General features: G+C 42.0%; 1 protein-coding gene and 1 pseudogene across 1 annotated transcript in view; one reads left to right on the plus strand and one right to left on the minus strand.

Annotated features, from left to right (window-relative positions):
- The window catches only part of FGD6 (FYVE, RhoGEF and PH domain containing 6), a 139615-nt gene that overhangs the window by 11265 nt on the left and 114349 nt on the right, over positions 1-14001 (minus strand). The window contains exons 14-17 of the mRNA XM_011936836.1: positions 6836-6938; positions 5117-5263; positions 4108-4210; positions 1306-1433 (exon numbers count right to left, since the gene is read on the minus strand). Of these exons, the coding sequence (XP_011792226.1) occupies positions 1306-1433; positions 4108-4210; positions 5117-5263; positions 6836-6938 (481 nt within the window). The remainder of the gene's footprint in view (positions 1-1305; positions 1434-4107; positions 4211-5116; positions 5264-6835; positions 6939-14001) is intronic.
- Positions 8840-13390, plus strand: LOC105507982 (annotated as a pseudogene).

The raw sequence follows: 14001 nt of genomic DNA on the forward strand, positions 1-14001 counted from the left end.
CTATAAAAGTACATATTGGGTACACTGTATAAGGCTCAGGTGATGGGTGCACTAAAATCTTAGACTTCACCATTATACAACTCATCCGTGTAACCAAAACCCATAGGTACCCCAAAAGCAATTGAAATTAAGAAAAAAAAAATCCAACTCAAAAGATGTAGTCTGCCATTACTGAGAGTACTGAGGCTCTAAATGTAATTCTAAAAAGAGGAGTTTCTAAAAATATTTTAAACATTACTAGAATAAGAACACAACTTCCCTGTTCCTCAAAAAGTTAAACATAGAATAACCATATGAGCAAGCAATTCTACTTCTGGGTATATACCCAAGATAAATGAAAACATATGTCTACACAGAAATTTGCACATGAACATTTCTATCAGCATAATTCATAATAGCCAAAAGGTGGAAACAACCCAATATTCCACAAGAGATGGCTGGATAAACTGTGGTATACACAAACAATGAAATATTATTCAGACGTAACAAGAAACAAAGTATGGATACGGGCTATAATTTCCATGAACCTCTAAAACATTGTGTTTCAACTGGGAATATACTGGTAACTTTACATGAGAAACATGATCTTGATCAAATTTTTAGAGTTCTTTCCTGCCACTATGTATGCTAGAACACCTCCTCAGTAAAAAAGCAAGAGAACCAAATTAAAAACTATTCTGCTGGCCACAAAACCAGCCAGGTGGACCTCCTTAATAAACTGATCATAATGGAGTAGCCAAAATGGCAATGCTGTTTGTTCTTTGACACTTCAATTTGAGGAACTGGGATAGGGTATCAACGACGTCTGTGGATTACACCATTAGCAGGTCTAAGCATACAGGCTATTATCACTATTTAAAATTTTCTTTTAAAGGAAGTTTAAAGGAAAGACAACCTACTATCAGTGATATCAGCTGTGCATAACCAACCAACGCCTACAAATAAACCGTGCAGATCAGTAAAGGCTAACAAAATGCCCAAAATATTCTGTGGATTTCTTCCCTCTGGCAAGGGTCCTGCTCAAAGTCATTTTTAAAAATTCATGCGTGTCCAACTTATCTTTACCTTCTATCATTGCTATTAAATGTTCTCTAAACCTTTCAACAGCCATTTTCTAAATGACTTAGGTTAGACGGGAGACCAAGCAAGACTGTGAGGCATCAGCCACATCCATCATCAGTATTAAAATTCATGACTTAATAGTTGTGGGAAATGACATCTTTCTTTATGAAAGAATAACAGTGTATTATATGCATATGAATAATTCAGCTTCTATCACATTGCAAGTTTAATGGAAACACTTACTTCTTTGAGAGCAGCTGGGATTTTTTTCTGTTTCCTCCCTGACGGAATGCTATGTAAGACTGATGATAAGGCACTTGAAGGAGATTTGTGATTTCCAGGAGATCCAACCCTAGGGGAGTGCTGGTGATCTAGAACAAACCAGGCACACTTATGTAGGCAATGCTCAGCATTTTGCAATTCAATTTCATTCAAATCCGTAACACTGTTGCATAAAATATCCATGGAAGGACACTAAGAAACAACATTGATAGCTCCTGGAAAAGGACAATGGATGGCTGGGAGTTGAGTGGAAGGCAGACTTTCTACTATCTATGGTTTTATACTTTTTGAACGTTAAACCATGTGAAAGGATTACTCTGGCGTGCCTTTAGAATTATGAAACGTGACTGTACTACCAACTTAAAAAAAAAAATCCAAAAAACCTTCCCTACTGTCATAAACCCCAAAGAACCCTGGTATTGTTAAGTGTTTAGATACTAGACCAACTCCAATGAACAAAGTAGTTAAAAAGGGGCTATTGGACATGGATGAAGAAGTAATGAATTCTGATTGTAGAGGTTCAGGGAAACCTGAGATGATAATAAGATAAAAGTTGGCTGGCAGGGCACGGTGGCTCACGCCTGTAATCCCAGCACTTTGGGAGGCCCAGGTGGGCGGATCAAGAGGTCAGGAGATCGAGACCATCTGGTTAACACGGTGAAACCCCGTCTCTACTAAAAATACAAAAAATTTAGCTGGGCGTGGTGGTGAGCACCTGTAGTCCCAGCTACTCAGGGGGCTGAGGCAGGAGAATGGAGGGAACCCAGGAGGCGGAGCTTGCAGTGAGCCGAGATCGCGCCACTGCACTCCAGCCTGGGTGACAGAGCGAGACTCCATCTCAAAACAAACAAACAAACAAACAAATAAAATAAAATAAAATAACATAAAATAAAAGTTGGCCATGAAGGAATAAGTAGGAATTTGCCAGGTTAAAACAAGCAGGAGGAACACTGCACACCAAGAGGTCAGTGTGAGCAAAGGCAGAGAGGTATGAAATTAAATAATCTATTTGGAGAATAATGAGGCCAGATTAAAAAAGGGAGCTGGTTTGAAGGAAACTGGAATGTTGTTTATACGTTTTAGGCTGGGGAGTGACATGAGCAGATTAAATTTGGAAAAACTGATTATATTTGGCAGTACTAAGGAGAAAGCACTAACAGCAGGAAAACTTGTTAGGAAATTATTATAGTTGTCTAGATGAGAGATAACAAAGGCCTTATTAGGGCTGGGTTGGAGAAATCAAGACAAAGATTTTTGACGATAAAATTGACAAGAGTTACTAACCAAATGTGTATAGGTGATGAGGAAGGAGAATTCAAAGACAAATTTTGAATGTCTGCAGTTTATACCATATACCCAGACTAACGGGAGGAACATAAAGGAAGAGATGGATGGATCTTCTTGGAAAATGTATACAGACAATAAATTATTAATCTAGAAATATGTGCACTCTGAAATATCATGTCATCCACTTAGAAATTCCTCCTTGCTAATAAAAAGCTATCCTTCAGGGAAATGAAGAACAGACTTTTAAAAATTTAGATCCTGGCCAGGCGTGGTGGCTTATGCCTGTAATCCCAGCACTTGGGGAGGCTGAGGCGGTGGATCACTTGACGTCACAAGTTCGAGACCAGCTTGATCAACATGGTAAGACCCCCATCTCTACTAAAATACAAAAATTAGCCAGGCATGGTCACGCGTGCCTGTAATCCCAGCTACTCAGGAGGCTGAGGTAGGAGAATCGCTTGAACCTGAGAGGTGGAGGTTGCAGATTGCGTCACTGTACTCCAGCCTGGGGAACAGTGGAAGATCCCATCTCAAAATAAATAAGTAAATAAATAAATAAAATTTAGATCCTACAGTTTTCAGGAATTTAACTAAAAATCTCTTCCCAAAACATAGACCTGAGCAGTCCTGCTAAGCTGTATTCATTTTACTGGAGGACACCTACAAATAAGGAGCAGGGAAATAGGAAGTATCATTTCATGTTTGGTCAAAAAGCTGCACATTCAGATGTACAGTAAGATCTCACTGAATCAGTTCAACTGACTAGAATTAAGCTAACGAAGTGCCACCTAATACGCTTCCACAGAGAATTACTTTACATATAGGTAAAATGATTTGTAATGAGCACGCTATCGTGTGAAACTATAGAGACTTCAAAATCACTTGAAAGTTAAAGTTCGCGGCCGGGCGCGGTGGCTCAAACCTGTAATCCCAGCACTTTGGGAGGCCTAGACGGGCGGTTCACGAGGTCAGGAGATCGAGACCATCCTGGCTAACACGGTGAAACCCCGTCTCTACTAAAAAATACAAAAAAATTAGCCGGGCATGGTGGCGGGCGCCTGTAGTCCCAGCTGCTTGGGAGGCTGAGGCAGGAGAATGGCGTGAACCTGGGAGGCGGAGCTTGCAGTGAGCCAAGATCCGGCCACTGCACTCCAGCCTGGGCGACAGAGCGAGACTCCGTCTCAAAAAAAAAAAAAAAAAGAAAGTTAAAGTTCCCTTTTACTGTTTCAAGTGTTTCACCCTGTAATTCATTTCTACAGTTTTCTTAGCAAAACCTTTTATACAGACCAAAACCAAATTTCAGCCCAACCTCTCCCAGAATTACAACAAAATATGATTAAGAAAGCTTACTATAAATTTGGAGATAAATATCAACAATCATATTGCTAATGTACCGAAGGCGTTTCTGTCAGAAGGTTGTTTGAAAACATCTGAGGAATAAAGGAATTTTTGGTTAAATCTTTACTTATATATTACCTAATTTCTGCAGTTCTTGGAAACAATGTTCACATACTCTTGCTGGTTGATTTTTCAGGTAATCTAAGCCATACTTATTGGATGAACAAGCTTGGCATACAATCTGAAAACACATTGGAATTACTCCATTAATTTCATTAGAATAACTTGTGTTTCCAAACCATAAAGTATGTTACAATTTACAGTGCCATCCGCTTTTCAAAACAGTTTCAGAGTCACTGAGTCTCACTTTGTCTCAATAATAACTCTAAGGAGTTCAAGCATATAGTGAGCTAATGCATGGTACCACCCTTGAAAGATGAAGGGGCAACAGATGATTACTTACGGAGGGTTGACTACATAAAATAATAAAGTCAAGGGGTTAATACATGCAAAATGCTTAGAACAGTACTTGGCATGCAAAAAAGCCTGTGAGGTATACTGATCACCATCACTGTCACCATCATAATCATCACTGCTGCAGCAACGACCACATCTCTGCTCCTCTACCAAGTTTTTGGGCTCCGTACTAAATGCTCTTTAAATAGAACCTCATTTAATCTTTAGAGTAACTCTCTGATGTCACTGTTTCTACACCCATTTAACTAATGAGATCATGAAGGCTTAGAAACATCACTAGGGATAACTTCAACACTGAACATTTCCCCTACTGAATACTATAGATACTTAGTACTAGAGAGATGCAGTTTAAATAATAGCTGTAAATAATAGATGTAAACGTGAGGGCCGATTTAACTGTGGATTTGTTAGATTTCGTTTTTGAATCAAAGTTATTTATTATTGATGTTCTAATGTAACTCTGAAGTAGGAGGGTGGAAGTTCACTAAGAAGATTCCCCCTGCCCCTAAATATTTAGAGAAAACACCATTCATGTTTTCTACCATTAACATAATAATTGTTATTGTTATTCTTGAACTATAATGGTTTACGAGGGGAAACATGCTTCCTCACTATGTACAGCCTGGAGACAGTGAAGACCACAATGGAGATGGGTGTTATCTTCGCCAACCTTTCCACAGGCCCGGCAGTGGTGTCGTCTCCAGGTGAGAGTAAATTCACTTGTGCAGATCATACACATTGTGGCTCTGGTATCTGGAATCCAGATGGGAGCCTTCGACCCAAGAGGACTAACTTCCTCTTTATTTTCTGAGTCTGCCTGCGGAAGAAGAACAGCTTCTGATCATCTCCATGCACACTGCCTGCCTTTTTATTTGGCAGTGTCATCTCACACTACCACTAAGATGGGGATGAGGGCCAGGCGCGGCGGCTCACGCCTGTAATCCCAGCATTTTGGGAGGCTGAGTCCGGCGCATCACATGAGGTACAGAGTTCCCGACCAGCCTGGCCAACATGGTGAACCCGTCTCTACTAAAAATACAAAAATTAGCTGGGTATGGGGGCCGGTGCCTGTGATCCCAGCTACTCAGGAGGCTGAGGCAGGAGAATTAGTTGAACCTGGGAGGCGGAGGTTGCAATGAGCCGAGATTGTGCCACTGCACTCCAGCCTGGGCAACAGAGTGGGACTCTGTCTCAAAAAAAAAAGATGGGGATAAAATATGGGCTATTGGCTGAGAGAGGTGGTCACGCCTGTAATCCCAGCACTTTGAGAGGCCAAGGCGGTCAGATCACAAGGTCAAGAGATCAAGACCATCCTGGCCGACATGGTGAAACCCCATCTCTACTAAAAATACAAAAATTAGCTGGGCGTGGTGGCACGTGCCTGTAGTCCCAGCTACTCGGGAGGCTGAGGCAGGAAAATCGCTTGACTCCGGGAGGCAGAGGTTACAGTAAGCCGAGATCGTGCCACTGTACTCCAGCCTGGCGACAGCAAGAGTCCAAAGAAAGAAAGAGAAAGAAAAGAAAGAAAGAAAAAGAAAGAGAAAGAGAGAGAGAGAAAGAGAGAGAAAGAAAGAAAAGCGAGAAAGAGTAAGAGAGAGAGTAAGAGAGAGGAGGGAGGGAGGGAGAGAAGGAAGGAAGGAAGGAAAGAAGGAAGGAAGGAAGGAAGGAAATAAATATGGGCTATTGGCCAGGCACAGTGGCTCACGCTTGTAATCTCAGCACTTTGGGAGGCTGAGGCAGGTGGAAAACTTGAGGTCAGGAGTTTGAGACCAGCCTGGCCAACATGCTGAAACCCCATCTCTACTAAAAATATAAAATTAGCCTGGCGTGGTGGTGCATGCCTGTAATCCCAGCTGCTCAGGAGACTGAGGCAGGAGAACACTTGAACCCAGGAGGCAGAGGTTGCAGTGAGTTATCGCACCATTGCACTCCAGCTTGGGCAATGAGAGCGAAATTCCGTCACAAAAAAAAAAAAGAAAAAGAAAAGAAATATGGGTTATTATATTTTTCATGTGCTCAAAATACTAAGTTTAGCTACAATCTAAAAATCTTCTAATGCAAAATTAACTTAAAAAGATGATTGTGGTAATGGGATGGCAGCTGATTAGTTGAACCTTAAACTATTTCGTATTTTCTAAATTTCCTACAATGAAGGTTTATAGCTGAGAAAATACATCAATATGCTAGATGCTCTCACAGACTTGCAGTGAGACATTAATAGGAGGATAAACTTTCAGTGCTGAAATTAGACATTAATCTGTAGAGTAACTCTCTGATGTCCAGTCCAATCACTCTCTGAAACACATGTTGCTTTCCTAAACCCCTGTGAAATGTTTAAGGTAAAAACTTTGAAATGCACTGCGGAAAAAAAAAAAAAAGAAGACAATACCTCATCAAGACTCCTACTAGGACAGAAGGTGATTCTTTTCTTGGCATACTCTTCTATTGCCCTGGAAATCGCTTCTAGCCATTCATCCCTTTCTGTGGCAGAACTGTTGGGGGCAAAAGGTTTCATCAACCAGATGTCAGCTTTTGTTCTTTTCCTTTTTCTTCTTTTCTTTCTCCCATGGCAACAGATCCCACCACCCTCCAACAATACTAGTCAAAAAAGCAGCAACTCTGAGGTTTAGTGAACAGATCATCAGAACAGACAACAAAGAACCCATGATGCATTTTAGCAAATACGATGCTTATTTTTTCTTTCCAAAAGTTCTGCTTTATATTAAATAGCTTTTGAACTCTCCTCAATTTGGAAATACTTTTGGTTTGGTTTAAAGGATAATTGTACAATTAATAATTATGATTATTTATACAGCCAGGGAGTTTCTTAAGACATCATACTAGAATTTTAAAAGATTCTAATAGGTCAAGTTTCAAATTCCAATTTATAGCATAGAATACTAAATATCTTTAGATTACTAATTACTAAAACTTTCTTGAAAGGGCACTGGGGTGAAGGGAACATATTTTTTTTGTATTAGAAAGCAGATGTTGACAAAGCTGTTCACATAGGAAAGGCAGCAGTTGTTGTTAGGGCTTCTCTACCTATTTCACCCGCCAAGTTCTCTGTCCCTACCCAGCTCATCAGGAAATATCTTTTCATTCAGTGCCAGATGAGAATGGGCTAAACAGGGGCAAGCTTGGTCAGACAACGGTATTTTTTTTTCTCTGTTTTTCCAGCCATGCCTCTTTCCCAAAACCATGCTAACTCCAAATTATTACTGGTATCAGCATACTTATGAAACCACTGTTTACATTTTGTTTTGTATGTTTAAAACTGAGAGGCACATGTTAGGTATTATAAATAAAAATAAATATATAAATCTATACATACACAGTAGAGAAAGAGCAGAAAAGAGGAAGGGAGAGGGAACGAGAGAAAGACTTTAATAAATAATTAAAACTCCATCATAATAAAACAAAATTGATCAGAATGGGACTGTGACTGTGTTAAAAAAAAAAAAAAGTCTGTAGTTTAATTTAGAGAGGCATTTTGAGGTATACAGAAGTAAAATCGGCCAGGCACGGTGGCTTATGCCTGTAATCCCAACACTTTGGGAGGCTGAGGTGGGTGGATCATTTGAGCTCAGGAGTTCGAGACCAGCCTGGCCAACATGGTGAAACCCTGTCTCTACTAAAAATACAAAACTTAGCCGGGTGTGGTGGTGCATGCCTGTAATCCCAGCTACTTGGGGGGCTGAGGCAGGAGAATTGCTTGAACCAAGGAGGTGGAGGTTGTAGTGAGCTGAGATAGTGCCACTGCACTCCAGCCTGGGTGACAGAGCAAGACACTGTCACAAAAAAAAAAAAAAAGAAAGAAAGGCAGAAGTAAAATGACCTGATATCTGCAATTTGTTTTAAAATAGAAAATTATGAAACAGGAAAATCAGTGGCAAAATCTTGATCATTATTTTTAGTTTCGGTGACTGAATATGCAGTTTTTGGTATTATTTGCCCTAATTTTAAGTATATTTGAACTCTTAAACAGTGTTTCTAAAATAAAAAATTCCACCATTAATAATGGTACACATAGACATATGTTGCTGTATTTCAGAGAACCCAGGGCAGGTCAAGAATAGAAACCACTCACCTTGCCTACAATCATCATTCTCAGAAAGCGCCTCCCTAATCCATGGCTTGAGTGCCATTTAGAATGTTCATTCACATGGATTAAAAAAGGTAGAAATCCAGTTTACAAATAAAATTTTGAAACACATTTCTCAAATTTTCGTTATATACGAAGAACAACAAAAAAGAAATAACCCCTTTCTCTCTAAACCAAACAAAACCCTGCCTTATTTACCACTACTATTGTAGCATTACTGCCAAAACTGGATGCCATTTAACAGTTACTACGTCAGCCAGCTCTGCTAAATGCTTAGCAAATGTCACCATGTCTCACCCTCACAGCTTCCCCATGGAATATACATTGGATCTTACACCCCCTGCCCCCAACTACAACATCACCACCCACCTTCACCATTTACAGGTAAGGAAACTGAGAATTAGTAACGTTTCATAATTTGCTTTATAGACAACAGACTACTAAGTGATGAGCTGGTATTAAACCCAAGTGTAGTTAAGGACTGAACCTCTCACCACCAGGTCATTGCTAGCCTCTGCTCATGTTCTCTGCAGAACTACATGATGAGAATACACGCTCAGGGTTCCAAGCAAACATTCATAAAAATTACCATCTCTCCCTCCCTCCCCGACTCCTCACCAGAAGAGTAACAGAAAGCAGAGAGGCAGATGGTAAATTTGAGAATTGCTGTTGGATTCTTCTGGAACCCGGGGAGCATGTGGAATGTGATTCAACTGTGCAAATCATGTCACATATGCTGTTCTTTCATTTAATCATTCCTGGCTCTCTCCTGTGTGGGGTTCTGCCAAGACAATGTTTACCAGCTCTTGATAACACATTTCTCACAGACCACACACATTTGCCCGCAGCATCCAGTGGAGATATTCTAGTCTCCTTTTGTAACATGATTAGCAGAAGAATCAGCATCTTCTTCAAACTGAAAAACTGTTAAGTCAAGTATTATTTTCTTTATAGAATGTGTATAGTACAAGAAAGCAGATTTGTGTCAAGTAAGTACCACTTTCCCAGTGACTGTGATGAACTGCCAAGGGTTAAAAACCTGCCAGGCATGGTGGCTCATGCCTGTAATCCCAGCACTTTGGGAGGCCGAGGAGGGCAGATCACCTGAGGTCAGGAGTTTGAGACCAGCCTGGCCAACATGGCAAAACCCCGTCTCTACTAAGAATACAAAAATTAGCCAGGCAGGTGGTGCGCACCTGTAGTCACAGCTACTCAGGAGGCTGAGGCAGGAGAATCACCTGAATCTGGGAGGTGGTGGTTGCAATGAGCTGAGATCGTGCCACTGCACTCCAGCCTAGGCAACAAAGTGAGACTCTGTCTCAAAAAAAAAAAAAAGGGTTAAGAACTCTTCAATAGAAAGGATTTGGGGTTGTTCGACCATGCCACACCATTTACTACTTGGACTAACTGCAGGATGCCTCTGAGGTTCAAAGGCCACATCACTTTGATTTGTGAGTAATGCTCACTAGGAGCCTACTAAGCCAGGACCTAAGCCAAGAACTGGGCACACAAAATATACCTCACTCATAAGGATGCACACTGAATTGAGGTGAAACATGTAATTAACATATGATGTAACAAATGTAGATAAATAACACAGAAGTAGTAAATTACCTTATGTAAGTAGCAGGGATGGCTTTGCAAAGGTGATGACAAAGTTGGGGCTTGAAGAGTTACAGGAGTTTGGCAGGGCACTCTGTCTCTCTGTGTACCCTCATTCAGTCTGCCTGGTGTGGTCATCTCTAAGCTGATGGTGCCCAAATATATGCCTCTGGCCCCGAATCCCCTCTGAAATCCAGATCCTTAGAGAAACTGCCCCTTGATGGCTGCATTTGGATGTTGCATAGGCACCTTACATTCTACATGCACACTTGAAAGTCAACTCCCAATTTCTCTCCTAAAGCTGCTCCTCTCCCAGTGCTCCCTGTCACAGTGCATGGCACCACCTCCCAATTCATAGTATATGCTAGAGTCTCCTCTGAAGAACTCCTCTTATACCCTGTGTCCAATCAGTCCCCTCCTTTATGCCACCTCCCAAACCATATTCCATGCAGCAGCCGTAAACTCTTTAAAAAAATGCCAATCTGATCATATCATTCCCTTGTATAAGCCTTTCAGTGGCTTTCTGTGGCTCTTAGGCTAAAGAGCAAATCCCACAAGATGGTTCTGCAGCATCTAAGTCACCTGTCCCTCCAGGCTTGTCCTGGGTCATTCTCCTTCTCATTCTTGAGCTCATGCCACACTGGCCTTCCAATTCTCTGAATATGTCATGCCCCCTCTCACCTAAGGACCTTTGTACACAGTGCTCCTAATGACCAGGAGGCTCTTCCTTTTTCCTCTTTGCCCGTCTGACTCCTACTTTATCTTTCCTAAGTCAATATAAACAGCAAGGGTTGTAGGGAAGAGGCTGCCCTCTCTCCCCCATTGTAGTTTAAGGTGCTTTGCTTTACAGCCTCCTAGCCCCCGGTACTTTTTCTGTGCATCATTTAATCACCCAATACTTAATTGTGTTAATATTTGCTAAGTGCATGTCCTCCTCCATGGAATGTCAGCTCAGTGAAGGAAGGGCGTTTTAATTTTTCTTTTTCTTTCTTTCTTTTTTTTTTTTGAGACAGAGTCTCGCTCTGTTGCCCAGACTGGAGTGCACTAATGTGATCTCGGCTCACTGTAACTTCTACCTCCCAAGTTCACACAATTCTCCTGCCTCAGCCTCCCGAGTAGCTGGGATTACAGGCGTATACCACTATGCCCAGCTAATTTTTATATTTTTAGTATAAAATATTAAACGGGGTTTCACCATGTTGGCCAGGCTGGTCTTGAACTCCTGACCTCAAGTGGTCCGTCTGCCTTGGCCTCTCAAAGTGTTGGGATTACAGGCATGAGCCACTGCACCCAACTTGACCCTTTTAATTTTTAATCTACTATGTCCTGATGCCCAGCACAATGCCTGGCCCAAGGTAGAGGCTCCATACTCCTTACTGAACAAAGGGATGAACTGCAGGTGGAGGTAACACCTGTGGAAGGCAGACAGTGGTGGAGTTGGCTGGCATGCATGGTGTCATACGCAGATCTGTGCTGATAGAGCACGCAGTGTGTTGGTGGGAGGGGACGGAGAGACTTAATAGGGATGAGGCCTCCTTACCCCCTTTAATATGGGATGCAGTACCAGACTAACTGGTTGGAGGAATATGGAAGGAGAGCATGGCATACCAATGACATTCAATATGCCTTAGCTCTCTTTCCCTCATGCCAGCTTGATCCTCCCTTGGAAATTTATTTTTCCTTTATCGAGAACTTTCCAGTTCAATTATTTCTCCTGCAGAGCCCACATTCAGCCCATTATTGGGCTTTTTCTGATTCATACCATTGTTCATCATTGTAAACCAAGACACACCATCATCTACTGCCCACTCACTACCTGGTTGCCCAACTTCTACTCTACTCTCCTGATGGTCTGTCTTCTACAAAGAAGCCGGTGTGATCTTTTACAAATATAAAGTAGATATTATCACTTAGCTGAAAACTCTTAAAAATGCAATGACCTTACTATGGGTGGCCCCCAGCTCTTGCCCCCAAACTGTAAGTCACATTTAATCTCCCCTGGTACTAGGGGAGTACTAGGCTCTCCCCTGAGTACTAGGCTCTACCTATACTGGATGTCTTGCTGTTTCTTTAACATACTACACCCTTACATACCTCCCTGGTATGTCTTTTGTTCTTGCTGTTCCTTCCATCTAGGATTTGCTTCTGGTCTCTGATGCTCCTCAGAGATAACTTTTCTGATCCCCCCTCACCCCATAAAAGTTCTTGACCTCATCACTTTCTATCTGCTCAGCCTACTTTATTCTTCTTTATAACACTGAACACTCCAAATTATTTATATGTGCATATATATAAATAAACCCGATTATTGTGTATCTCCCACTTTAGAATAAAGGCTTATCCTTAAAGGCAGGGATTGCACATCCCCAGCTCCTGGACAGGGTAGGTGATGCCCAGTAAACATTTGTCGAATGGTTGATAGTGGACAGTCTCCTTCCCTAATTGCTCTCCATCTGCCAGTCTCTAAACAATGACTTCCTCTCATCACTAAAGTTAGACTCAGCAATGATTGCTCTCAGTTATCACTGCTTATCACTGAGCCCCAGACTACTAACAAAAAGACAAACAGGATTGCCTGGACCAGCTGGCCGCTTGCTGCCGTGGCTACACCGTCTCACCCACTCATGTTACTACTGCTGCCATCCACAGAGGGCTGCTTCTTGGCAACAAGACTCCCAACTTTGAGGCACTGTTGGCTGATACAGCACTGTTGGCTGTATCTGTTCCCACAACTTTCTAGGAGACTCCTGTGGCATTCTTTTTTCCCACCCTCAGGACTCTACACCAGTTTACACCATGGAGCTTGGCAGAACTGCAAAGCTGGCACCAGAATTCACCAAGAGCAATGTGAAGTTGATTGCCCTTGTAACAGACAGTGCTGAGGAACATCTTGTCTGGAGCAAGGATATCAATGCTTATGACAGTGATGAGCGAACAGAAAAATGCCCTTTTCCCATCATTGATGGTAAGGATCAGGAAGGACCTTGCCATCTTGTTGGGCATGCTGGATCCTTCCGAGATGGAAGAAAAGGAATGGGTGTGAGAGCTTGTGGTGTTTATTTTTGCTCCTGATAAGAAACTGAAGCTGTCTACCCAGCTACCACTAGCAGCAACCTGGATGAGATTCGCGGGGTAGTTCTCTCTCTCCAGCTGACAGCGGAAGAGAGGGTTACCACCCTGATGGATAAGAAGAATGGAAATAGTTATGTTGCTGGGCATGGTGGCTCATGGCTGTAATCCCAGCACTTTGGGAGGCCAAGGCGAGCAGATCACTTGAGGTCAGGAGTTCCGAGACCAGCCTGGCCAACATGGTGAAACTCTGTCTCTACTAAAAATCCAAAAAAAATTTAGCCAGGTGTGGTGGTGCACACCTGTGGTCCCAGTGACTCGGAACACTAGGGCAGGAGAATTGCTTGAACCCAGGAGGTGGAGGTTGCAGTGAGTCGAGATTGCGTCACTGCACTCCTGGGCGACAGAGCAAGACTCTGTCACAAAAAGGAAAAAAAAAAAAGTTACAGAAACATAAACTTTGATCAGAGCTGTTCATTACACCTGTCTGGTACCGATCTGGAAATCATGAACATCCAGGTATTTACCTGACAACCAAAGAAAGAAACATTTACTATAATTTCCTGAATTAGTTAATCTTAATAAAATAGATCACTGTTTTTCACCAAGGCTCATTTTTACTGGGGAAACAGAAGTGCAATTAAAACTTGACTTTTCTATAGGCATTTCCTCCTTGGAATTTTGAAAATAACTTTCTTGATTTCGAGACGGGCGGATCACGAGGTCAGGAGATCGAGACCATCCTGGCTAACCCGGTGAAACCCCGTCTCTACTAAAAA

Source organism: Colobus angolensis, unplaced genomic scaffold (genome assembly GCF_000951035.1).
Source record: "Colobus angolensis palliatus isolate OR3802 unplaced genomic scaffold, Cang.pa_1.0 Scaffold10, whole genome shotgun sequence".
Lineage (NCBI taxonomy): Eukaryota > Metazoa > Chordata > Mammalia > Primates > Cercopithecidae > Colobus > Colobus angolensis.